Raw genomic sequence first — 27,600 nt, forward strand, 5'->3', positions numbered from 1 at the left:
AAGATGGAAGGTTAACTGAATTACAGAATTGACCAACTGATTTGCTGTCTTGCTACGTTCTGATTTAACTAAGCAGAAAAACACATTTAATTGTATCTAGATACTATCCTAACAGATGCAATTACAGTGCTTACTAACTTGCTTATTTGCCAGTACAAATCTTTTAGATATCCTTAAACCATATATAAACCATTTTAAATCAAATCACGTAATAATCACCACAAAAATGTTTTGTGTATACAAACTAATTTCAGAAGTGCAATTTAAATATTTGTTCATATGCAGCTTAAATCTGCATGTATTACTTATAATATTTCTTTATTTCTATATTTCTTTATCATCTAATTTACTGTACCTTATATTCCTTTTTCCATGCTTCAAAGAGTTCCAGAAATATGCTACCTTCTTCAGTTAGCTTAACATCCATCCGGTGAGCTTTAGCAAAGGAGAGAATAGCTTTCAGGGCACGCTCAGTTTCACTGGTTGCCCACAGTCCTCTACTTGTGGTGGGCAAACGGTCATCAACTAGCCCTTCTTCATCTTCTATCATCTCTTCAAATATAGCCATTTGGCCTTTAACACTTAAAAACATAGCCAACAACGTATCACTGATTTAGAATTCCACATCAGTTTCTACTATTCATCATATATTTCAGCCTTCTAATATTTGATTAAAGGAAAAAAACAAACTAAACAAATACAGACAGATGTTTTGCTACTTGGTTTCAAATTACTGCACAGGCCATTTTGTCAGCTCAAAATCATTAACAGCTTTTTGTAAGATGCTTACACATTTTAATTATCTTTCAGTAGTTAATGATTCTAGAATGTCACATTCAATTAAAAAAATGTAACTCTGACTTCTTTAATCAGCAAGAGTTAATCAAATTCTGATGCAAAATACAATGCAATGCATTGCACTGTTTAAGAACAGTGCAGCTTCCCAGATACCTTCTTAATAAACAATGCCGATTCAGAAAACACCCTAATGTTTCCTAGTGATTCCAATGATCCTAACAGAGCTCCCACTAGGGAAGACATTCCAAATGCTTTCTCAAGTGACATTAAGATTTTCAAATCTGGCTTTGATGCTGTAAGGGATATGAGATTAAAGTCAAGAAGAATTCAGAGGACCTATGCCTCACTATTGTCCACTACGTATATTCCTTTCACACCATGGATTGGTGCAACCTTTCCTTCAGATCACAGCTGCATTCAGGTCTGAAGTCTCCTCCCTCATTGTGGCTTAAGTCAAATTGTCTTACTTTGAGTTATACAGAAAAATATCAGTGAAAGGGTATGGCATAAGGGTATGGCTCTTTCTGAACACTTCAACACTTCACACATACTGCCAATTATAGCAGCCTGAGAAAGAGCGGCATGCATTTGTTCTTTGTAGATGACTTCTTCAAATGAATTTTACATAGAAAATTTAACCTAATGAAATTGCTATCAAGACCCCAAGCAAGAAGTTTTAATTTGTTCAAAGCATTTCAGAAAACTGTAAGCACAAAATAGAGAACAATCCAACTTTTTCTTTTTGAAGTGAAAAAATTATATAGCAATGAACTTACGTCTGAGAAAAGAGTTTCGACTCATATTCTGTGAACAGCTCATCAGCCTTACAGAAGACACAGCTGCAATATAGGAGATTGAAAACAAAACTACTCAGAATTTGATCAGAAACCACAATAATTCCTGTAATTCTTAATTCTAATATTTAAAAAACTACACAAAGTCCTTAAAAAGAACAGTTTAAGTCTTATATGTACATGCGATATAATATCTGACAGCAAAAGGTTTCATAAGCAATTTTATCATTCTGTAAAGTTCTTCACTGACTGGGTGGTCAGGGTCCACAGGGAAGTGATCGCAGCATCACGCCAGTCATTGCTCAAGCAGTATCTGGACAATGCTCTTGGACATACAGTTTAACTCTTAGGTTGTCTTGTGTTTAAGATAGAAGTTGGACTTGATGACCCTTATAGGTCCCTTCCAATTCAGGATATTCTACAGCTCTACAGTTCTATAAAAATGAAGGTCATGATTCTAACAACTGAACCTGTATTGTCTGTGTACATAGAACCACAAAACTGAGAACAAAATTAAGACCATAATCTCTTCTCTTATTTTGAATAAAGGAAAAATTGTGTAATACATCTAAAATATATTTTAGATTCTCCAGACATACTTGTTAAGTGGCAGTCTAACAGGTCGCAAATGGCAGATAGTGGCAGCCTCAATAACCTGCTTTGATGGAGGGCCTTCTAAGTTTTTCACTGCTTCTCTTACAATCTTCTGAAACTTCTTCACTTCATCCAGCTGGGTTGTGAGTAGGTATTGAAGGCCTCTGCAGTCACGGAATCTGATTTGCAGAAAAAGGGAAAAAATAGCACACTGAGTCATCAAATACAAATTTAATTCAGTATTTTGAAGAAATAATTTCCTAAAAATGTCCTAAATCTTAGCTGTCCTTCTTGATTAGATTGGGGATGTGAGGACTAGCAAAGTACTTCCTATATCATGTTTTTCCTGTGGGCAGAGGTCCTTTACTGAGAGTGCACTGTTCATACAGGGTCTAGTATTCACATGCAAGACGAATGTTTTATAAGATTGTGCTTCTACACCATAAGGGGAGTTTGATTCAAAACATGCCTTTCCTAAAGTGAGTAGAAAAGAGCACAAGTTTATCAACACTACTGAAGCTTGGCTTTTAAAATGACCTAGTTAAGCAATAAATATTTTAAACTAAAATAGATGAGTTTGCCTGACCAGGTAGCTTGAAAATACACATGTATTGCAATCACAGGTTTGTAAAACTCCCACATTATCCCCTGGATTAACCATCTCTAATACTCAATGAGAGTTTACCATTTGTTGCTTCCACAACTGACTGTTAGGAAACGCTAGACACTATCAATTTTTTACTGCACATGCTAAAATAAATTAAATAGGAAATTAAGTTCTTTCTCTCCCTGAGAGCGCAGGCCTTGCTCACCCTTAAAATACAACTGCTCAGAGGAGAACTTACTGTTTTCTACATTTATCTATACCTAACGTGAATGGACAGAGAAGACCAAGCCAAACTTTTCGTAAAGGCGCATGGTGGAAGGACAACAGAGAACAGACACAAGATGCAACAGAGGAAACACTAACTGGATATTTATTTAAATAAATAAATAAATATAATAAAATGGTGTGTTTTAATGGTGTGTTTAAATAAATAAATAAATAAAGGATATTTATTTTTCATTGAGTGGGTCAAATACTGGAACAGACTCCACAAAGACGCTGTAGCATCTCCCTCCTTGGAGGTATTCTAAATCTAACAGAACAAATTCCTGGGCAACTTGGTCAATCTAAGTCTCTGAGCATGGGCGATTTGTGAGCAAGAGCTTGTGCTAGGTGACTTCCAGATGTTCCTCCAAATCATTATACTGTAATAGCACACAAAAAAATGGAATTGTTACATCAAAGTATCACACCATTACTAATAACTTCTTGATCTGATTTTCTGTATCAGAAATTCCACTCAAAACAAGCACAGTAAAGAGTAGCTATTATGACAATTTGTTTGCATAATATTAACCCATAAAGCACTGCTTCACACATTTAGAATTCAGAAGTACTGCTGTTTAACATGAAATCAACCCAAAATTCTTTGCTCTAAAGACAATGATGCTATTTTATGTTGTTACACAAGGAATTCCTGATATAGTCTGTCCACTTCCCTTTTCTGAGAGTCATTTTCTTTTAGAGGTTACCCAAATTTAATGCAATAAACTTGGGATCTTTCTTAACAAGCAGTTGCTAAAAAACACTAAAACAACCGTATATAATAGAAAGGAAAGTTTTAAAGAACATTTGTCTAGGAGAAAACTAATTCTCCTACTTTCCCTTTCAAGTCTTCTATCTAGTTCTGATTTCTTGAACTGTTTTTGAAACTTAATTGCAGCCCAGATATTCTGAAGCACAAGTGCCTGCTACTAAACTGCAGCTGTTAGCACAAAGTGATCGGAAGACTTGAAAAGACTTAACTATATTCATTAGCCTACTTTAGCTAGTTCTCTTACTTTTCTGCCATGGAGAGTTTACTTGTCTGCTGTTTGTAGTTGCAGGTTATTTCGTTTTGCACACGTTGAACAAGTTCCTCATCAATGGCATACTGTATTGCAGTCTGGATGACATCTAACCACCATGGAGAACCAGAATGTATCTGTATGCAAAAGAACAGGTTATCTATGAACATTCAACAACCAGTAAGTTTACTCTTTGCAGCAGAGGCTTATTCTGCTCTCTAGGCCATGTTTAAACAACACAACCTGGTAAATTCCATGGAAAGAAAGCAGAGAATGAGCATATGCTTAGAAAATACCCAATGAATACATGGACAGAGATTTTGTAAAACCCCATCTACTTCCACACCTTGAAATTGCTTCAGTAGAGTCAGATTTTCTTAGGCCATATACACAGAATACCCATGTAAAAGGTATCATAATCAATTCAAAGTGCGCTCTATAAAAGAGGAAAGGAACATTTCAAAGAAAGCAAGTTATCTGTGAAATTAATGAAGAATAACACTGAAGTGAGCTTATAATTTTTAAAGGTGAAAATACGGGAAAGATTACTTCTTCACATGTATGTGCTGTATGACCCCATTTCTGTATTAGTTCTTTACTATTTTAACAAGCAGCATTTCACCTCAGGTGTTCATTAATTTGTTTGGTTTGTACCTTCCCAAGAAATGTGAATAGTCACCTTGAATAGATGTAATTGAGCCTTATACACAATGACTAAATGCATGTCAAAAAAGAACACTTCCTTCAGAAGTAACAAGTAATCTGATACACTAGAGAAACATTTCAAGCCAAAACCTCTAACTCATTGACTTAAAATCAACGTGAAACTGTTAACATAAGAATCAAGCACAGTGCTAAACTTTACTAGAACCATTTCACCATTATTATATGCTTCTCTTTTTAGTCATCCGTTCACTGAGCACTGTGAATGTCTTTGTGCGGGGATCACAGTATATTTGGGGGCTCTGTTTTTTGTGTGTGTGTGTATATATGAATATACGCACACTGCTGAAGTCCCATTTGAAACAGGCCTTCAAAGAACTATTAGAGATAATAGGTAGCTGAAGGTCTGGATAAAAAAGGAAACATGAAATTAAGGTAAATTTAAATAAATTAAAAAAAGACTAAATATGTAAGAGGTACCTGCCTTTCTCTGGAGCTCCCGAATGGTCTGGAAAACTGGTTGTAAAGCCTGATGGGCTTCTGCAACTTCTGCATTTGATTTACTCATATAATGCTGCCGAAGTTGTTCCGCCTGTATGTAAGTAAGAGTTTAAATGACGTACAACTCTTATTTATGAGGTATAAAAATGCAACATCTCCGCAGCTACCATAATGCTTTAGAATGGCTATCTACCTAAGTGCTACTCACCTTTGTTCTTGAGTAATATTTAGACTTAATTTTTCCCTCTAGAATTTATTCATAAGCCCTCCCAAAACATTCAAAGACAAATTATTACATGATGTTAACCATGCGATTTTGCTTTTGGACAGGCCCAAATAACACACTAGAAACACAACACATTATAAGAGGAATTGGAATGCCACATACTCCTTAATTCTCTCTACATTGTTTTAGGATTTTTCTATTGTTTAGCTTCAACACAATGTTTTTCAATCTGAGAACCACACAATTGAATTTCACTTTACCTACATATAGAATTTATCAATAAAAATACCAAGAAAGGTTTAAACTGTATTATATTTGTGGGCATCACTCTTGTGTTTTTTTCTCCAATAAAAATTACTCCTGAGAGTGAAAACCATTTATGACATGCAGGTGTCTCTGATATAACCTGTACAAGATTATTTGATATTTTAAAAACTGATCAACAGAAATCTTGTTTCTTACCATTAACACATACACACATCTTTTACCATTACAATCTGATATCACTAGATACCTTTATTTAGTGCATTTTAATGGTGTGTTTAAATTGTTTCTTCTGTTTGCTACTATCAAAACAATTATATTACTGCTACAGGTGGAAGTTAGTTACCAGAAACAGACCGGACTCATAGGGATTTGAATGAGCTGCTGGCAGAAGATTGTTTTTTATAGCAATTTCTGCTTTATATTTGTAAGCAAAAGCCACATTTTCCAATCCTCTTCACATCAATGTCAGGAAAACGTGGCAATTAAATTGCTTGAGTTTTAAGGCAATCAAAAAATGAGCACAATTTCTATTAAGTTACTATGAAACTAGAAAAATTTCTATTGACTAACCTGAAAGAAAATGCCCACAGTTAACTTGAAAACTCTGGTTAGAGAAAAATATTAAAGGATAAAAAAAATAAAAAGATACTCTTATAAACGTATTTATATAAAAATGAACAAGATTTACCTCTTCTGCAAGTCGGCTATCACGCAAAGTTGGAGGAATTCCTGTGTGCTTTCCCAACAATTCCATCAAATTGTGTGTAGAATGAAGTCTCTAAACATACCAAAAAAAAAAGTCAGTGGTAATCATGAAAAAAATATATTGCAATAACTGTGACAGGAAAAGCTTAATCAGCAATGAAGTCGTCTTATGGCAAGAAATTAGTACTCCATTAAAGCATTAGCGTCTTTTTTTTTTTTTAACCCCTATATTAATCTGGAAGCATATAATGATAAACATTGTTTTCATCATTTTAGTGAGGTGGGAAGTGAAACAAGTTAAAAAGACCTTCAACACCTCTTAGCAAATTATTAGGCAAGTCTTCAGATTCTGTCCAGTACTCACCCTCATAATCAAAACTGCCCTTAACTATTATGTAAAACAAGTTGTTTATTTTATAGTACATTCTTTTGTAAATCTTTCGGAACATCATATGGAGAAGTCATTTAGCATTCTAAAACAAAAGAGAATATAAGGAAAAAAAACCTCTCTCTTGAACACTTCAACTATTTTACTATTTTCTTTTTTTTTTTTTTTTTTTTTTTAAACTTTTCAGGGGAAAAAACAACTTCATTATTTCAAAGCAACTCTATTCTTCTTATTCTAGGTTCACCTTATATATCCCAAACCAGTCTACTAATATTATGTTGCCTGCATATTCCATGAATGTATTTTAATAACCTCCTCGATTATGCATGATCTTATGCCTTTCTCACCTCCTTGACTCACTCCACCATTGCCCTATCAATACATCAGCCAGTAAAGAGCACTAACCTGTAGTGGCTTGCCATTTTCTTAGAGTCAAAGCTACACAACTGGGAAGCACTCAACAGAAGTAGTTTTATTACCTAAAGTCAATATTAGGTAGTGCACATTTTGAGGAAAATATTTACTTGATATATCATTCAGTAAAACAGCTTCATTAACAACGTTGTCACAAGTGGCTTAACAAGTTTATGCTAACATGCTAACTGAAAAATGCCTCAATTTCACAAACAAGGAATATCAAAGCAGCACAATGGAGGCATCAAATGACCACATACAAGATTAGCAATCAAAGAGTAACTTAATGGAAAAAAGCAAAGTAAAGAAATATACAGATCACTTCTTATTTATCTGTCATTAGCATTTTAAATATCTTGTTATGATTAAAAGAATTCTGGTCAATTTAAAACTGATAGTTCTTGAAATAACTGTTACAAAGTTTATTTATCAGGAAAATATATTCATACTTTTATATAGTATTCAAAATATATCCATATTTTTCCTGAAAAAAATAACTGTTTTTTTTTTTTTTGTGTTTTAATGCTATTTGAGATCATCTACAGTGCAATGATTTTATTATTCTCTATCACTTGGCACATTAATATCACTCCTATTGCCAACCCAGCATCCTGTATTTGCACTAGTCTGCAAAATAATACCATTAATGTGAACAGTCACAGTCACATACGCAAGCCTAGAAAGTCAGCTTGTTAAGTTTAGTACAGAACAGCAGGTGGAGATCATACACTGCTTCTGGGATATTGTTATGACTGAGAAGCAAAAGCTTTTTAGAAACATGGTAGGTTTTAGAAAAAGACAAATGAAGGTCACTAGACAGATTCCTATCTAAAGACTGATGCCAGCTGGCTGAAAGAGTCATTCACCACACCACTTGGGAGAAAGAAAAGTTTAACCTGTCAATTTAAATCTAGATTATTCCAATTCTTATTCAAGTCTCTTTACACCTTAATCTTTACTCACTTGCAAGGAATCTGTTTTGAGCTTTTCTTTGTGCTCTTCAGAAGAACGTAACACTTCTCTGTACAGCTCTGCAGCCAATGCATATTCTTCTGGATTTAAAAAAAAGTAAACAAAACAAGAACATTTACATATACAAATTGACTTGGTCTTTAAATATCCAGACAGACATCACTTGCAATAAATGAAGAGGTTTTCAGACAAGCTGTATAATATTTGTTCATCTTCAAGCAAATCTTCCCTATTCATTCTCCCTGCTCCAAAATGGGAAAAGATACAGTGTTGAATCTTATAGGCTAAAGCAGTTTCTAAGTTAAGTATATTACATGATCGTCAGATCTATAAACTTCTAGATCTTAAAAATATCCATCCACGGTTGTGTATGTCAAAAAAAAACATCTCAAATGTCACACTAAAAACCCACCATCTACAACTCATTGCAAGGATGTATTACTAAATTTGCACTGCACATATGTTACTCACTCTTCCAGAGTCCTAACAACACATGCACAGAAAAGTTTTATCGTACTTTAGAAATGTAAAAAGTAATTACATACATGTAGGGATCATAACCGTAGATGTAAGGTACCAACATGACAATCACTTCTCAGAAAACAGATAACATAAATTGATTTAAGAAGATATGCAAAATTGAAGTTGCACACATGAAAGTAGCAGCATTTAAAAAAAAATATTTCCTTTTCTCTCATCTGATAAAAAATTACTTAGCCAGCAATACAGTCTTAGAAGACTCTTAAAATGGGGAAAGTACAAGGACATGAAATATATAAAAACAAGAAGTAAAAAAAAAAAAAAAAATCACTTCCCCACATATCTAGAAACATAACAGCAATAAGATTTGTTCTTTCTTACACTGGAACAGTTGCAAACTGTAAGGGTCGTGCAATATACTATTGTTGTAACAGGACAAAAGTTACGCGCTGAATTTGCAAGGACTCAACGCTGAGGCTTGTCAAGCATTCTTTGGAAGATTTCTTGACTTGCCAGTAACTTTTAGTTGGTTTAGCAGTGACAACAATTTCTTTAACTCACTTGGCATTTATGGCAAGTTTTTTAAACAACTTTTGTTTTACAGTCAAAGCTTTCTTTCCCCTCTTAATTCAGACAAAAATCAACATTGAAAAATTTGTGATGCCTGCTGTACAGCTCTAACCGCTAAACAAAAACGCAGACCCTAAAATGCAGTCAAGTAATTCCACATTCATTGTGGAATTTTATGTGGAAGGGAACACAAAGGCAGGCCTGAAAGCAGTATACTAATAAAATAAGGCAGCAGAATAAGTACAAGTGTGATTTCTTATCCTCCCAGTACAAACAGATGGTAGAACTGAGGTAGAACACAGAACAGGAAAGCCAGAAATACCGAGGCACCTCAAAGACACCACACTACATCTATTCTCTTCTCCCTTGACTAGGAGGAGTGCTGGTCTTGTTATAAACACTTTTACGAGCTTATTTTCCCAAGTTTATTTTCATTAAGTCTTTTCCATAATAAGCCTACTAAAAGAAGTAAATATATTACAGCCACCCAGTCTTACCTTTAATGATATGGATACCAGCTAAGCCATTAAGAGCACACACCAACTGTCGGTGAGCTTCCTCACACTCTGTTCTACATTTCTTCTGCAGAGATGTTAGCAGTTCTTCCATGGTCATGGTGCTGGAATAGAGAGCAAGTGGCTCAAATTTGAAACAAAACCATAATGCTACAGAAGTTAATCTGTCTTGCTGTGCAGCATGAAATACTATGTTACATACATGCAACATACTATGCAAATGTTAACCAGAGATTAAAAAATAAGAAGCCAACAAAAAACTTTTTCCAACAGACTTCAGGCAGAGATTTACTCTAACTTAAGTACATCAAGAGACTGACAACTCCTAAAAATAGGGAGAAATAAAACAAGAGGAAAAATAGAACCAGGTGAAGTAATCCTTCACGGGGCAAAATATGTTGCTCCTTCTGTTACAATAGAGAACTGGAAACAACCAAAAATAGACCTTGTGTCACTAGAAGCTGAGAGAACAAAATGAGAAATGAAAACAGCCACGAGAAACTACACTTCTCCCCTTCATCACCAACCTAAACATGCAGAATGGATGAAATATTGAGGTAAGTGGAAAATATATGGAATGAAAACAGTGAAGATTAGCAAGCACAACTTCCCTTTCTTTCTAGACTTCCTTTTCTACATTTGTTTGTAATATTTGTAATTATTGTGAGGAATTTAATTAGAAGTGAAATAGCTGAACAGAAAAATACAGGAAAGATGAGAGGGAGAAGCAAAGAAGGAAGCATGAAGGGTAGCTTGGAATAAGGGACAAAGAATCCAGGCAGGAAGAAGACTGATGCAAAGAGATAGGAAAGTAAACTGCAGCAGCAGTCTACACCCAACCTGAGGCTGCTTCTATGACCAATTGCTGCTGTGAGACCAGATACAACCCTGCTCCCTGGAACTGTGCCAAAATCAATGCAGTACACTAAGCTGTCCCCAGCATGCTCAGCTCAGTTTTATGTTTCATTTGTGCTCCGCTGGCTAATTTCAATGCAAATAATGTAGGGGTTTGTGGGAACATTGCTTTCTCCCAGGTTTGACTTCTTACTACCACACTGGTAGAATGTGAGACAAAGTGGTATAGCACAGTGCCTGCTATTGGTCCCTGCTGAAACAGCTGGAAAGTCATCTACAGCTGCTTAGGCACACTGAAAGTGCCCTGTATGAGAAACAGGAAGGAGTAGGATAAAAAACTTCATAAAAGTATGGAAATAAACTTAATAAAATAGATGAACAAAAGCAAGAAACAACAGAAGCAACATGGCTAGTGCTATAGTTTATGTTTTTCCTTGTTTTTAAATTTATGAATAAAACAACACAAGCAGTGCTCTGAGATTCTGGAAGAGAAACACCTTGTTTTCACAAAGCCCATTTAATTGCACAAAGAAGAAGTAACTATGTTTCACAAAGAGTAGTGGCAACAGACTTTAGGTCTAACAAAGGCTGGCACCAAACTGGTATATTTGCAGGGCTTCTGTGCGAAGGGTGACCTTGAAAGCATGCAAGAGGGGGAAAAGAAAGATTTGAACAGCTTTCAAGTTTTGATGCATATTTACTAGCTGTGCAACCTCATGTTAAAAACATTTGATTTTAAGAATTATTCCATTCTGTTTATTCAATTAGTTCATTGTTCTCATTTATGAAAGTGAGTTTTGTAAGACATGAAATTTGGTGGGCTTGTCTGAAACTGAAAAAGAGTATATTTTGTTTCACAGTATATTTGTCACCTGTAACACCCTAGCATGCAACAGCATCAAAGTCAAAGTGTTGCTGCATTATCACTCAGCACTAATGTTTCTTTAACACGAGAATTACCGGCTCCCCTACTGCATATCATTCAACTTCTGTTGTCAGAGCTTGGTGTGACAAAGTTGCATGGTTAACTTATGAAGCTTAAAAGTGAGGTTTACAGCTCTACAAAATACTGCACCATTAGGCACAACTAAAGGTTTGCTTTATCCAAAGCAAACCATTAAGGAAGTGATAAAAATTCACCTTTTCTGTAATGGCAAGAACTCTCCCCGAACAGCTTGTGGATGACAGCAGGCCTGCCTCAGCCGCAGCAAAGGGTACAGAATGGATGTCACGGTCCTTCTATCTAGGCTGCTAAGCTTAAGAGTCCAATCTGATATCTTCCTGAGTTTTGCCAATGCATCCTGGCAGCACACCTCGTGCTGGCGATGATAGAAGTGTCTCTCCACAGGAGAAAAGTGAAGCCAGTGTACGTTTTCTGTCTGAGGCGGGATTTGAATCTGCAATTAAAAAATAAGTAATTTGCAAATAAAATTATTGATATATCTTCTTCAGAAATTTTAAAACCAAAACCTCTCTCTTACTTGGTCAATCACATCTTTCTTTGCTGATCTCCACATTATCTTGGCAATTAAACTGTAGAGAGGACGGGGATTTTTCCTACAATAAGGTTGATATAAAAGCTGGTCCCACCAATGTTTGACCCAGTAAGGATCAATTCCAAGAAAAAGAACCAATCCATACAGATCTGCCAAGAAAAGAAAATGTTTTAATGCAACATTTTTGTTTTAATACTTCAGAATATGCCTCCAAAAAAAAAAAAAAGTTAGCTTCCACAGAAATGTTACCATATATAAAGCAAAGACATTTGAGTGATTATCTTTTCCACTTGTTTTCTGGTCATTCCTTCACAAAAACAGTTAACTGGAGGCAGGGGACTGGGTGAGGGGAGGGAAGAGTCTCTCCTTTAGTTACCTGTTGATTTTTATTGAACTTGCAATATCGCAAAATGTCTCTCAAACAGCTAATTTCAAGTTTAGTAGAACAAACTGATGAATTTAAACCTACTCAGAGCAGGGGTGAGAGGCAGAAAGTACATGATTGCATATGGTTAGCTAGGTCTGCCAGTTTTTTCTACAATAATATTGCTCAGTATCATTACTTTACAGCCTGCTGGGCACCTTCTGTTGCCCACTATCCTAGAAGTGGCTGCAATTCAGAAGACTTTCACTTTTCTACTACAGCAGAAGAAATTCACAAAACCCACTATTCTTGTTTTCTTACCTTGAAAGAACATAGCTTGCCAATTCTGATCAATTCAGATGCCCACCATCTTGGGGGACAAAATTTAAGGACACACTAACTTTAAGCTTGTACTCAGAACTTACTGGAGAACTACAGAAGCACATGTTTAAATGCCTGCATTGTCCACATGAGAAACAGAAATATATGACGACACCCTTAAGTTCTTAAAGACCTGGTGGCTACATTCCCTACTCTGTTAGCTTTATGATAATTCAGCTCAGAGCTGTAAGACATTCATCACATACATCACAGACCAGGGGACTTCCAAAGTCAGAATATCTCATACATATCTCTGAATTCAGAGCAAAATTAGCAGACATTTTAAGTGCTTCAAACCCACCACCTAATTATCAGGACAAGGAAAACCCACAGCTGACACTGCTGCATAAAATCTCACCTTCTAATCCTCGCTGCACAGGAGTGCCACTGACACACCAGCGATTGATTCCACTTAAACGGAGTGCCATTTCAGCAGCCTAGCAAAACAAGATAGAATCAATGCCAGGAAAGGAAAAAACAGAGTGGAACACAGTGTGAAGACATAGGGACTTTAAAAAAAAAAAAAAAAAAAAAAAAAGCCTGCACAACTTTTGGTTTAAAAGTTTAACAAACCTTTAAGCAGCATTGGTACAATGTATTACAAAAACATGTACAAAGTTACTGAGAGCTATTTTTAAGGTAACCAAAAGCCATATCCACTTCGAAGTAATCAAGTGCAATCAAATGTTCACAAGAGGCACAGAGTTAGCAAAAGAAACATACACAGAATGAATACTAAAGCTTATGAACCATGATGTAAGTAGCATTTTTGTCTTCCTGTCTTGGGCGAAAAGATTGGAAGAACATTAATTTTAATTATCTCCCATTGCACACCTAGAGTTTCCAGAGACACTGCAAATTATTTTAACCTCTGGATCCAGGGGACACATGCCTCTGAACCATGTCACTGAACTGCCTAGTGTCTTGCTTGAAACTATCAGACACTATATACAACATGATGACCTAGTTGTTTAAGCTGTCAGTATAGATTACGTTAAGTATTTTTTGAGCTGAATATATTTCAGTCTGCTAAAATTCCAGCAGGGGAAACAATTAATAATAATATCTCCAACAGAAAATTCACTTCTAAAGAGCAAGCTACAAGGACAAATGACCTAAGCTCACCGAATGCTAGGAGCTGGGGGAGTCTTATTTAATTATTTACAATAAGCTTGTCAAAACCTTTTCAAGTTAAATAAATGCATGAGTGGGAATGTTATACCTTTGCAGTAGTACATTCAACCATTTGTGCTTCATCAAGGCAGATCCTCCACCACTCCACTGCTACTAAGGGGCTTGGGATGGCCATGTACCGCTTCTGGTTCCTGAAACGCCGCCCATCTTCGCTGTTGCTGTGGGGTATGTCTACGTAGTTCAGTTCAGTGCGGAGGACATCGTATGTGGTGATAACCACCTCCTGCTCCGCCAGCATGTGTGGCTGCAAAAAGCCATGCTTCTTCACACCTTGATATACCTACATGGATTTGCATTCAGTAGCTCATTAGCGAAGAATTAAGGTAAGAGACATTTCAGAAAAAAATAAAATATACCATATCTATCATGTATGGCTTAATACATGCATACTTTTAGATGTGGCCCTCATAAAATAGGAAATCATTCACAAAACCTGTATCCATGTACTAGTATGGTCAGAAAACATAAGTAATACAAAATAACAAATGAAATACATTGATGCAATTTCATGTATAATTATTTACATCTGTACAAAACTTCAAGTATTGATTTTGTTTCTCCTTTGAAGAAAAAAGAATTTTAGAACTTGCTACAACAATTTTGTGTACCAACAGCTGTAAACAAGATTAAATATTCTTTTATGTTGTAAGAAGTAGCATTATGCCAGTGTTACATGCTCTCTCTTCTCTCATTTACTCTAGATGTATATTACCTTTCTCCTCTCAATCCTCTCATCTACCCCCCAAAGAATCTCGTGAAAATTTCATGGAAGATTAGACAAAGACAGTAGCATGTAGTAAAATAAAATAGTTAAAAACAGAAAATAATACTCTGGGTACAGTTTTATCTACAAAAAGTATCTCCACAGAGACTCATGACATAGAAAGAATACCCTAGTGAGAAACAGTTCTCTGTGCATCGACAGAATATTATAATAAATCTTTCATAGTGACATTTGTTGTAATATCGGAAGTAGTTTATCTCCCTCATTATTTTAAGTACAATCCTTTTGGAAACATGGAGCAGTTTCAATAAAAATTTTACAAACTAAACCAAACATTTTACTACATGCTTCCCTGTGATAGCATTTTATATCTAAAACACAGCTAATATGATGAGTCCCAATATACTCAGAATACCAAAGCATGTCAAAATTTCATATAACAAGTGGTATAGCAAACAATCAGTGAAATCCATTTACAAAAATAGAGTTTTGTCATCCCCAGGACTTCTAGCTGAAAGTAATCATTACCAGAGCTATATAGCAATCAACTTTTTTCCCCCTCCCTTTCTCATAAAAAAATGATTTCTCTTGCTCCCCATTTATCTCAGGAACACTCTTTAAAATTACATGCATCCATTGCTTACTACATTTTTACAAGAAGTCATTAGCTACTTCTTACCATTCACCTAGAACTGTATGTAATGCTGAATCCCAGCATTAAATGGTTTGGTTTTCTTCTCATAGATACAGGAATACCCCCATCTTTTTAGAAAACATCTAAATTCTAGTCACATCTTCAATCAGCTAATATCCTTCTATATGTCTCTCAGTCTGTGATTACATAAACATTCTAATCAAGACAGTCTATTCTTATCTAAAGTTGTCTACAAATGCTTGGTTTTAATCACTTAAGATACCCAGTCCCTAAGGGTAACAAACTTTAATGCTCTCTTAATTCAGGCAACAAATGATTAGAAATACCAAAATTGAGGTGATGATATACAACCTCATTTGATTTTCCCCCTACTTAGCCCTTGATCTGTTTAATTTTCACTGTTAAAATTGTTATTTTCACTGTTATTATATTTTTTTACTCCAGTAATCTTGCTCTACATTTCTGCATATAGCAACAAAGTTTTTGTCAACTGCAAGAAACTCCTGCAGAACATTTCTGTTCAGCCCCAGAACAAGAGAACTGAGCAAGTACAACCTGGCTAATGCACATGAACAAGGGAGAAAAAAAAAGAGACAGAGAAGGAGATTTAAAAAACAAAACACCAAAGCACAGAGCATGCTCACTGAAACAACTGTTAAGGAAAAATAGCTATTGAAGTCTAATGATCTCTTTGAAGCATTTGTGAACAGATTTTCTGGAGGTTTGTAACTTGGCCAAGTTTTGGTTGTTTCCACAGCAGCAGGAAAAGACAACCTGCTACAAAGCAAGACCTACTGATAAATACTAATTCTTTGTTCTTTTACACAAAATCTGTAGAATTTCCCACAGGTTATGACCAGTTGAAAGAATAAAAAACATCATTCACATGCAATGCAAAATCTGTTAACATGGGAAAGTCAATACTTCAAAATGTCTGCATTCATTTCATTTTAAGTTCACAGAAAAAAAAAAAAAACCTTTTCATTTGAAACAGCACTGAAAGCCATTCTGGATGGCTTACAGTTGGCAGTTAAAAGAAGATGTAAACAGTGTCTTAGAGTGGAAGGTGTCACAGTTTTAAAGTACTGACATTCAGTATTTAAGCTGTTCTCCTGTTACCATGTAAATCTATTTCTGACAGTTTTCATCAAAGCTGGTATAGAACTTGGACTAGGTCCTATGAAAACTGTGCAAGCTACTCATTTGTTAGCTGCCGCAATAAAGCTAGTTATCTAAGCTAGTTAGACTACTCACACACACAACTTACTGGAGGCCTAGAATTCATTTGTACATTACATAATGTACAAATGGACAATTGAAGGATAACTGAAGATATCAGATACATTCTTGGTTGTGAAGATTTCTTTTTATCTACTTACCCTTATTCAAAATACAAAGGATCTAAGTATCTCAAAGCACCTTACCATTAGAAAGGTTTTTGCTCATTAAAACTATGAAGGACAAGACTTGACTACATCATGAATCACCAAGTGGTCTGGGTTGGAAGGTACCTTAAAGATCATCTAGTTGAGATAAATAATTGAATTGAAATAAATTCAGTTTAATAAAATACAATGCTTACCCTTGAATACTGTAATAGCTATATTAAAAAAAAAAATCCTGTACAGTCACAACTACTGTATGTGTAATTAAGTTTATTTCAATGAGAAATCAAGAGATGATACAAGGTCTCCAGACAAGCAACATACTATTCCATGTCAGACATTCTAGAGAAATGCCCAAGATGTAACGGTGTTATTTTCAGTAAACTTGAAAGCCCAAGACTTCTATAAAGCCTGAGAAACAGAATTCCAAAGTATACCCTTTACCTACTAAACCATTTGTTTTTATCTACAAAGAAGTGAGAAACACCTGTCAGGGAGCTGCTAAGTATACAGTGAGAGTCGATACAGCTAAAAACACCTATAGGAAGGCCTTCCTAAGTTCCTCAATAATCTTTTGGAAAAAAAGACACATACAGCATTCCCTCTTAGAAATCATGCATTGTTGCTACTACTCAAGATTTGCTTCTGTATGATAAAGATATCTAGTTCACTGTATTGTCTCCCAATGATCAACTAACAATGAAAAAAATGAAGAACTAAACGCAGACATCTTTCAGGGAGAGAAGTGTATCACGTATTGCCAAAACAGACATGACGGTCTATCAGCAAGGAATACAGAATTCTGACAAAGAAACGTCTGAACTTTACATGATACAGAGAGTCAGACAGAAAGCCCCAAGCCTTGATAAAATAACTCCCCAGAAGATGAACATATATAATCTTACCAGAACTCGAAGAGATGATGACCTCACATGTCTGTTGATCTCATCCACCCACTGATGACAAATAGAACTTGGAGAAATTATCAGAGTTGCTCCTGTAGAAACTGGTTTCATTGCCACAAGGCAGTGGGGACAGTAAAAGGGCTTGATCTTCAAATTTTCCTCTTTGTAGTTTACACATTCTGCATGCTGCCATAAAGAACATTTCAGGCACTGCACGCGAGCTTTATAGTCAACCAATCCAAGCTCACCACAGATGCATTCAAAACGATATTCAGAGGTATTAAACGGAAACACAGAACTTGCATGCTGCACACTACAGCTGGCACGTTCTTGGGAATGTGAGGATTGGTCCTTTGGGATTTCCTGTTTGATATCAGCTTTACCTTTAGGAACATCAAGATCAGGATGACTGCTAACGTCACTGGAAACAAGGAGGCTGCCATGCAAGTCAAGAGACTTTGGGACCACAGCTTCCTGCTGAACATCATTCTCTTCTGCAGAGTTCTTGTGATCTACTTCAGATGTCTTGCTGTTTTTCCTAGTTGCACAATAATCATGTTCTTCTGTGGCGATACCTACTCGTAAAGGGATTTTAAGGACATTTTCAGAAGTAACATCACTATTTTTTGATTCTTTGGTTTGAGTATTAGTATCAGTCAACTGCTTCTTCTGAGTCCTTTCTGAAGTCCTTGCTATCTACAAAGTAAAATTAAACAAGATTGTCAGACTTTCTCCTCACCTTTTTTTCTTCCTTTGGAAGGAAGACTTTAACATCAAGATATAAACATCCTATATGTTTACCAGTGTTTACCACACAACTGCAAGGTAAGAACAGTGTATCTGCCAGCCCCTACAGCAGTATTTTACAGGACTCATGACAAATGTAGTTAATGTTTAGCCCCATATTTAACCTACTTATAATTTCTGCTTCCTTGTCTATGGATTTCAAAGCAAATGGTGCATTTTTTCATTTTTATAAATAAGCCAGTATCACAGAACTAGGTCACAGAGACAACTTGTTTGACTGCAGTATGCAATGGGTAGAAAGCTCTGCCTTTGCACCATTCTTTGAAGTAGCTATTGAAGCAAGTTTTACCTGTTCTTTGGTTCTCTCTCGTCTCTTCTGTTCCTTGTAATTCTTTCCCAGCTTGAAAGACCCAGCCAGACCATGTCCTTTGACTTGTTCCACTACTTGTTCTGCAATTAGTTTTTCTAGAGTTCTTTTGAGAAGACGTTTATTTCTCTGTATGTCATACCTATAGACAGCACTGATATACTTAAATATTGCAATAATGGATGCTCCTTTCTTCACATTCATCTCCTTTACAGCTGCTAATACCATCACTCGTAAGCCTGCATGTATAACCAAAGCAGAAGAAAAACTACAGCTCAGACAAAATGACAGTTACCTTGGAGAACACCTATTAAAGGAACCCTGAACACTGTCTGTGCTTATCTAAAAAAATGCAAAGTGTGTACAGACAGCAGTTTTGACAATGCTTTACTTGAGGTAGTTTTATGAATCACTTTTCAGATGAGACGTGCATATTTCAATACAGAGTAACCACAAAAATAACTACCTCCTAATTTTTCTTACTGAAGTTTAGAAACTCTCTATTTCAGTTTGATGAATGAACTCTTACAAAATGACCCCCAGGTACACACAGTTCTATAGCAGACATCTGAGTTGGTAACTTTACTTTTAAACATACACAACCTTACACCAAAATACTCAGCGAAAGAACCACTTCATTCTGCAAAATCACAGAGTGGCCTTAAACTCACTACCAATGGTCAACACAAGAGTTATGCCAAAAGCAAAATGCATTAAGAAATTCATCAGAAATACTTACTGGGATATTGTATTTTTTCTTTCAATTTCAACTCCATTTCCCTTGTTTTTTTCTTTTTATTTCCTTCTAAAGGCTGAGGTGGAACAAAGAAGTTCACAAGCTTACCCTAAGGCAGACAACATTAAATAGCGTTATCAGCTCACATCTCTTCACAGCAATTCTGAACTTAATTTTTTCACATTTGAAAAAAAGCTTGAACTGTTAATGAAGTGTGCACTCTTACGATGCACTGATCCCACTAATTTATTTATTTATTTATTTATTTTTAAGTAGGTAGAATGATACCCATTGGCTCAGTTTTCTGGCAAATGCTGTTCAACACCCTACACTAAAACAGAAGAGCAGCCCAGCAAGCCCCTTGGGGTCTCTGCGACTTCAGAACTAAGTTGAAGGAATCTATAGCTGTAACTGACATAGATTACGGATGGGGAAAGGCAGGAGAGGAAAATACATATTGTACATACAGCCAGAAAGACAAAAACAAATAAGCAATACAGCTTGTCTAATAGATGTTTGATACTTATTAATAGAATGAAGTGAAGGGGAGAACAATTTCTGACTTAGCAGACCAAACTATAAATTCATACACTCTTGGAGTGTGTGGAAACTATTAACAGCTTATTAACAGTGCAGTTGCCTGCTAGTCCCCTTCAACAAAGGGGAATGGTATCAAATGCCACTCATGCAATCTATTCCACTATTTATGTCACCACGTATCACAAAGTAAAAAGCTAAAGTTTTTACTGTACTTTAATCCAGCTTTGATTCTGGATTAATATAAAACAAAATAGTAAACTTAGAGATAAAACACATTTCATTAATCTGAGAAGTAATTTCCTCATATTAAATCTTACCCTAGTTGCCTCACCTCAGGTAATGTCAGATCATCTTGCTTAATGTCTTGTCGGGTGTGAGTCAGAATAAGCGCCAACACTTCTACTGTTTTTCCAAGACCCATCTCATCTGCCAAAATACCTCCAGGCCACTGAGGTCCAGCACATGGATATTCACGGATAATACTAAAAAAACAAGTACGTTCCCAAGAGGAAAATCAGTGATTACAGAACGGTATGACAGAAGCATGTGTTCAGGAATATACACACAGCACAGTGTCAGCAAAGCAAGGGGTAGTACCTACGAATGGGTAATATCTTTTATTAGATAAACTGAGCTTGACAAAAGCTTGCAAGCTTTGAGTGTTCCAACCTGGTCAAAATTAATGTGTATGGCAGAAGGTTACCCCCACACCTCCACCCGGATAGATTTTGCTTCGCTAATCTTAGCGTATTGCAACATTAGTCTACAAAAATAAAAATATATTTATATTCATATTCTGAAAATTACATACACACAACAGGAAAAAAGCATACTAGCAAAAGATTCTGTTCTAAACAAATTCATGAGAAAAATGAAACTGAGATAATAATTGCATTAATAAAAAGATTTATGCTGCCTCCTTCCTTTAGCTTTTAAAAGCATTGGAAGAACAGGTTGAAGCCTCCAGCATTCTAATTTTAAAAGAATGTTAATCTTATAACCAAAAACTTACATCAAATACAAGCAGCTTTAAGAACTGTCTTCAACTCCAGATTTACTTATTTTTCCATGTATTATATACTCCAATTTGCCCTTTCATGAAAAATCAAATATATCATTGTTCTAATTCTTTAGTTGTTAACTGAAAAGCTAGAATTATGGATTATCTTGTATTCTCCAGGTAAAAGCTGCCAATAAGGTTTTTCACAAAGTACAGCTTTAAGGTGTTCTCTAAAGAGGTGACCATAGAAACGTACCAGCCTGTAAATGGATTATAGTAGATTTTCACTCCATCCAGAGTGATGACCTCTCGCCATAAGAAGTGCAGTGCATTTTCTAGGGAGAAAGAGGTCATAATAGTATTACAAGGTTTCTCTATAAACAGTAGTTAGAACAGTACTTAGAATTGCTTAGCCTTATTGTGGCACTTAAATAAAAGAAGCAGACGTCCACCACACTTCATGACCAACAAGCTGTATCATCTGCTGATCAGCAAAGCATATTTATCTTCTCATTTAGTGCACTACCCAAGCAACCCACTTGGGTTGCTTTTATAAGCCACACCTTTTATAAAAATAGTAATGAAATAATTAACAAAGCTTCTAATCAAACAGTAAGAAAACATCATGCTCACAATACAACACCACTTTCCTCAGTTATACAAGTTTTCCAGGCCCATATACTTGCCATTGCTTGGAGTGCCTGTGAAGTTCTCTCTGTGAAGCATCCAATTCACAGCCTCACTTTGGTACGGCCTCAGAATAGGAATTAAGGCAGGATGCTGCACATCCTCTCTCAGCAATTGGATATCCTGCTGATGGGTATGCCTTACAAAGTCATAAAGCTCTTCGATATTTTGGCGCTCTAGTTCCATGTCTGATTCTTCTTCATCTTCCTCCAGCACATCTGTATACACCCAGTCATTCAAGAGATGCATTATCAATTAACTCTTGTCAACATTTCAGTAAGTTCTGCTGCAACATACTTATTTAAGCCATGAAAACAAACAAAGCAAAACATCATTTAAACATGTCACAACTGCACCTGACTCAGCTACCAGCAGTAGGAAACAAAGAACACTTTCCTAGATGCTAACATTAACACTCTACTGCCATCATGGAAATGGATATAACTGGAAAAGCTCTTCCTTCAGAGTTTAGGCACAGAATGACCAGATTTTATTTATTCAATAAATACCTTCCACTAAGTATTTCCAGTGGATAAAGAATCACAAATAACTCACATTTCAGTTTAAAATGTTCACATGGGTTGATCGACTTAGAGAAAGGGGAAAATCACAGTGGGTTGTAAAGGATTTGTTCATTTTTCATTAAATAAAGTCCTTCTTGATATGAAAACATTAAAAACAATCAGAAAATCTCTTCAGTATAAGTTTTCATGTTACTTTTAAATTATTCATCTGGCTATAAAAATTGTAGAAGTCTAACAACATGGAATTCCCATCATATCACTGCAAGAAGTCAGACAACTCATACTTCAGAAATCATAATCCTACCTCAAGAGAAGTATGTACCCTCTAGGAGACTTAGCAAAGAAGACCTTGTACATACATATTTTCCATGAAATTTGGGTATATGGGCATACACAGAACTTATGCACTGCAGAACAAATATTTATGAAAAATTTAAGGGTCAGTATTTTAGGAAGCTGAAGTAAGATGAGGCAACAAAAGGCTTGCACAAGTTTTGAGAGCATTTTAGGTCCCAAGTAAAATCAGTACTAATAAAACCTGGGAAGAGCTGTACAACCCTACAGTTCAAATAAAGACACTAACCCTAGCTAGTATTGGAGAGAAAGCCACCTTGCAGCATTTTTCTCAGAAGACCAAAGTTAAGAAGCAACTCAAGCCCAGCATAATCATCACAAAGTGACCTTTAAGGTACATTTAAAACTATAACATCATACTGAAAAAAAAAGAGAAAAATGATACTGGGAGGCACAACAATTAAATCAGACTACCACTGTGACACCTCTCAAAAAAAAAAAAAAAAAAAAAGGAAATATACGTGGCACAAACACCAGAGAGCTACAGAAACTACTCCAAGGGATCCTCTCACAGAGATTCCTAACTTCATGGAAATTACAATGAAATTACCACATTTGTGAAGTGTAACTTTGATCTTTTGCAGATTCATTAATGCATCTATCCTATGCTTGCTTTAACTTGATATGGAATCCATAACTCCAAGTCTCAAAACCCTCTACAAGAACATTACCAGGATGAGTACACCGAGGAAAAAAAATATAAAAGCAATAGGATGGAGAGAACATCTCCCTCATTTCTACATAACTTCATCAATGCAGTTTTCTTTACGATTGTTTTACAGTATAAACCAAACAAAAAATCTGTTGCCATGGTTGTGTTAGGCACCAAACTAGGAATAAAACTTCTCTGAGTTTAATTTTTTTTTTTAATAAACATTTCTTAGGTATCTTCAGCCATTTACTGTACATCTGTTCAAATAATTCACATGCATTAAAGAAATCTGCATTTACTCCCCAGATGGTAAGGTCTCAAGCTTTTATGTGCCTCAGAGCCTTATCTGTAGAGAAGGAAGATTACCATCTGTAATTTGTCCACAAGTTAATTAGCATATGATTAATGGTCGGATACTAATACGGAAAGTTTATTACCTAATAATATTACTTAAAAAGAGAGCTGCTCTATATGGCAGGAATAACTTTTCCTTTATATTTGAAACTACTGAAAAGAGACAATAACAGAAATAACAAAAAGTATTAATCAACATTCAACTGAATCAGATTACCTGGAATTATAAAACTATAGAACTTTTCCATGAGTTTTTGAATCAGCTGATTAGCTTTTTTGGGTCTTCCACCTCCATCACTGAGAAAATCTGGTTTACTAAGCCCAGCTTCCAGAAGGTAAATTCCAACCTATGAAATGTTTAATCATTTAATTATCAGAATGCTAAGGACATTATAAATAAAAACACTGTAATTTTCATAGCCTTCTACATGAAAAACCTTAGCTACCAAACCTTCAAAATAAACAGATGCAGACAGATATGATGAACTTTGCCAAGGTAACAGTAAGGAAGATACAGTATGTCACAGACAAAAGCTACCTTAATTCATTTGATTAAAATGTTAGTAATGGTGCAACAGTAAAGACAGTCTTCAGAAGAAAACACACCAAAAACACTTGCAAAAGGATGTAGAAACTATGTATTTCATCACATTATAAAACTGTAAGACAGACTTCGTTGTTCAGCAGTGTTTAATCTTCCAATTCCAACAAAAAAGAAATTTTAAAACGTAAAACAACAAAAATAGATATATGAATCAATACCTTTAAAGCCTGAGCCTCTGCAGGTCTTTGATAAAGGCCAATTATCTTTTTCTTTTGCAACCATCGCAAGCCTTCCAATATTTCACCACCTAAAGTTGGTTCCACCATAATAATTTGTTCATAAGCACCCAGGTATTCCTTTGTTTCGTTACTGTACTCTTCTTCGCTTCTTTTATGGACACAGACCTGCAGGTGATCATCAGAGTCTCCTCTCATCAAAGTAAAGCCCCTTTCATGGAATTCCTCAGCTAGAATCTGCTCAGAAGAATGACAAAGAGCAAATTCTCCCAATAAAACTTTCCAGGACCCATCTGCACGGTATGGCAGGACAGTAATATTTAGCTGTACTGACACAGAAGTCAAAGTGGAATAAGAGTCTTCTTCGTCGTTAACTGTAAAAAATTTAACAGACTTTGAACCGGTGTCTTCTTTTTGACTGACATCCTCATCAGTGCTATCATCATTTATAACAATGAAGGACGAAGAGGAAGTGCTTGGGCCTGGAACATCATCCTCATTGGTCATTTCATCATCTAATGTTATCACCTCATTTCTCCGGTCTTCATGCATATTCCAGCAGAGCTGTTTTTTCTTCACATCGTCTATTTTTGATGGAGGTGCACGCTTTCGACGACTACTCATTTTGTCGTTTTTCTCGATGCTATTTTCAGACTCTGTGAGATGAATTTATATTAGTCAGTGATAAGTATTGCAAAATTAAATGTTCACACTGAAATTTGACTGTGCAGCTACTGCTAAACTTGCAAAGTTTTGGACGCAGGCATATGCATTAAGAAATCTAACTGATCAGTAGGCAGTTTTACAGACCATCTCCCGTCCCTATGCAAAAACCTTACACAAAGAGGATGCGAAGAATTTGTCTTGTACTACGGCTCATTCTGCCAGACAGTTACAGAGGGAGATCAACAGGAATGCTATATTTCACTACTGCTCAGAATCTTGTGGGACAGATATAGATGTAGAAGCACTGGAATCCCTCAAAGCTGGGGGTGGAGGGAGACAGCAAAAGAAACACCATACACAAAAGTGCAGGATGTACCAGAGATTTGGAGGCGGGCGTGGGGAAGCGACAAGCAGAGTGCCCCTCCTTTTCTTCCAAAGCCTACATAGGAATGAAACTTTAAGCAAACTTAGCAGAGGACTGTCTGAAACTGCTATTACATAAAACATAGTTTAGATACTAAGGTATCAAATTCTGTCCTTAGAAGTCCCCAGTGACCGAACACTTTATTTTCCCAGGAAGTTGTGCATCCTGAGAGCTGGATATACAAACTACTTGCAGAGGAGCCCTTACTTCTGCCACCATGCATTTCAGTGAGACCAATCATCAAACTAAATGCTTAGGCTTACTGAATTCAACTAACTGCTAAGGTTAATCAAGATACAACTCCAGCTCCTTGCCACAACCTGGGCAAGGAACAGATTTTATAGATAAAATACTAGAAAATAAAGTCCACATGCTAAACAACGTACATGAAGAAGAAAATAACGGAATATTAGACTTATCGGGGAAACTAATGACTACACACTCAGGACTACATGCTCATGCTTAAGTACTCAAATAAGCAGTCATCGTTTTTAAAGAAAACTATCTTTGACAGTTATAAGGATCCTTATAAGGAGCTTAAACACGGCGGCAGATTTCTTACCTCATATTACAGCGCCTTCTTTGTCACCACAACAGGAAAATATTTACACATCCACGCCGATTCAGCCTCCGCACGCAACTGTTGAGGAAACACAGACACAACCGCTACCAAAGCGCCGGGAGCCGAGAGGCAAACACCCCAAGCTCCTAATCCCAACATCCTAACGTTAAAGGGCTCCTGCGGGAAGAGGGCAGGATCCTCAGAACCGCGGCTGGTTTTCAAAGTCCCGCAGGACACCGCAGCCGGCCGGCCCCGCGTTCGCTCCCCCCTCCTGAGGCCCGCGCCCCGCCGCTCCCCAGCCGGACCCGGACCCGGGCAGGGGGCGCTCCCCGGGACGGGGCTGCCCGAGCCGAGCCCCACCGGGACGAGGCGCTCCCCGCGGGGCCCACGGCTGGGAGGGGGCGGCCGGGCTCCCCCCGCGGCGGCCAACGGTTGCCAACTGCCGCCAACGGTCGCTAACGGCCACTAACGTACCGCAGGGGCTCGCGCCCCGCCGACGTCCGGTCTGGGGGGGGGGGGGGGGTCAGGCGGCCCCCGGCCCGCAGCGCAGCGGCAGCGACCTCCCGGGCACGGCGATGCGCGCGCACCCGCCCCGGCCCGGCCGGCGGCCAATGGGAGGCGAGGAAGGCAGCGTTGTTCCCGCCCCCTTCCCCGCTAGCGTAACAAGGAGCGTGAGGGGGGGAATGCGCGGTGCATGCGCGGTGACTCCCCGCGGCGTGAAGGGGCGGGGAAAGAGGGGCTGCCCGCAGTGGGGCGGGGCTAGGGGCGGGGCAGGAGGGAGGGCGCGGCGTCGTTGGCGGTGTGCGCAGGCGCGAGGGCAAGGCGCCAGAAAGTGCTCCAAGAGCAGGGGTGCAGGGAGGGGTTTCCTCGGCAGCTGTCACTGCGTGAGGGCAGGCTCAGCCCCATGGCTGCACATAGCCCTTCAGTAAATAATGTGGAAGCACTTGTCTTCCTGTGAAAGACACAGATCCACGCCTGGGGACTTCTGTTATAACAGCTCTAAATAAACAAATCAGAAAGCCATTAATTTTTATTTATTTATTTATTTATTTCTTGTAGCAGCTATTTAGGCCCTTTCTTAGTCTTCACAGAGAAAATCCTTACCAAATTTTGTGGCTGATTCTCCCCCATTCTCAGCCACTCCGGAAGGGTGAGGCTCCTGTGGCCCCAGAGGAGCTGCCCAGGGCTGTGGTGTACTCAGTGTGGAAGGAAGCCCTCAGAGTGCTGGCACTGCCATGCTGGCGGTTTGTTTCAATTCCCAGTGCATGTCTTCCTGCGTGACCATTCCTGCATGAAAATTCACTTTAAAATCACCACCCAGTCCTACGACTGTAAATTACTGTAGAACACAGATAAAGTAACAACTCCATACTGCCTGGTGTGCATTGATGTAGTGGGTTTACGTGGCAAGGTAACAGCAGCAGAGGGGATGAATCAGAGGGAACATATCTGTTTGCTGGGCAGGTTC

General features: G+C 37.2%; 1 protein-coding gene across 2 annotated transcripts in view; it reads right to left on the minus strand.

Moving 5' to 3' along the window:
- The window catches only part of SHPRH (SNF2 histone linker PHD RING helicase), a 44,457-nt gene extending 17,717 nt beyond the window's left edge, over positions 1-26,740 (minus strand). Inside the window, exons 1-22 of one of the 2 annotated variants that reach the window (XM_084516201.1) lie at positions 26,607-26,740; positions 26,133-26,210; positions 24,463-25,136; positions 23,918-24,047; positions 21,816-22,034; positions 21,386-21,464; positions 20,461-20,611; positions 19,593-19,698; positions 18,836-19,092; positions 17,740-18,435; positions 14,099-14,350; positions 13,235-13,313; positions 12,117-12,280; positions 11,776-12,032; positions 9,763-9,884; positions 8,207-8,292; positions 6,425-6,514; positions 5,227-5,334; positions 4,074-4,216; positions 2,192-2,365; positions 1,575-1,637; positions 356-581 (exon numbers count right to left, since the gene is read on the minus strand). In XM_084516201.1, the coding sequence (XP_084372327.1) occupies positions 356-581; positions 1,575-1,637; positions 2,192-2,365; positions 4,074-4,216; positions 5,227-5,334; positions 6,425-6,514; positions 8,207-8,292; positions 9,763-9,884; positions 11,776-12,032; positions 12,117-12,280; positions 13,235-13,313; positions 14,099-14,350; positions 17,740-18,435; positions 18,836-19,092; positions 19,593-19,698; positions 20,461-20,611; positions 21,386-21,464; positions 21,816-22,034; positions 23,918-24,047; positions 24,463-25,104 (4,044 nt within the window). In that variant the 5' untranslated portion in view covers positions 25,105-25,136; positions 26,133-26,210; positions 26,607-26,740. Of the gene's footprint in view, positions 1-355; positions 582-1,574; positions 1,638-2,191; positions 2,366-4,073; positions 4,217-5,226; positions 5,335-6,424; positions 6,515-8,206; positions 8,296-9,762; positions 9,885-11,775; positions 12,033-12,116; positions 12,281-13,234; positions 13,314-14,098; positions 14,351-17,739; positions 18,436-18,835; positions 19,093-19,592; positions 19,699-20,460; positions 20,612-21,385; positions 21,465-21,815; positions 22,035-23,917; positions 24,048-24,462; positions 25,137-26,132; positions 26,211-26,606 lie in introns of both variants that reach the window. The other variant, XM_084516200.1, reaches the window with a different exon arrangement.
- Positions 26,741-27,600: the final 860 nt, after the last annotated feature.

This window comes from Aythya ferina, assembly GCF_964211825.1.
Source record: "Aythya ferina genome assembly, chromosome: 3".
NCBI classification, from domain to species: domain Eukaryota; kingdom Metazoa; phylum Chordata; class Aves; order Anseriformes; family Anatidae; genus Aythya; species Aythya ferina.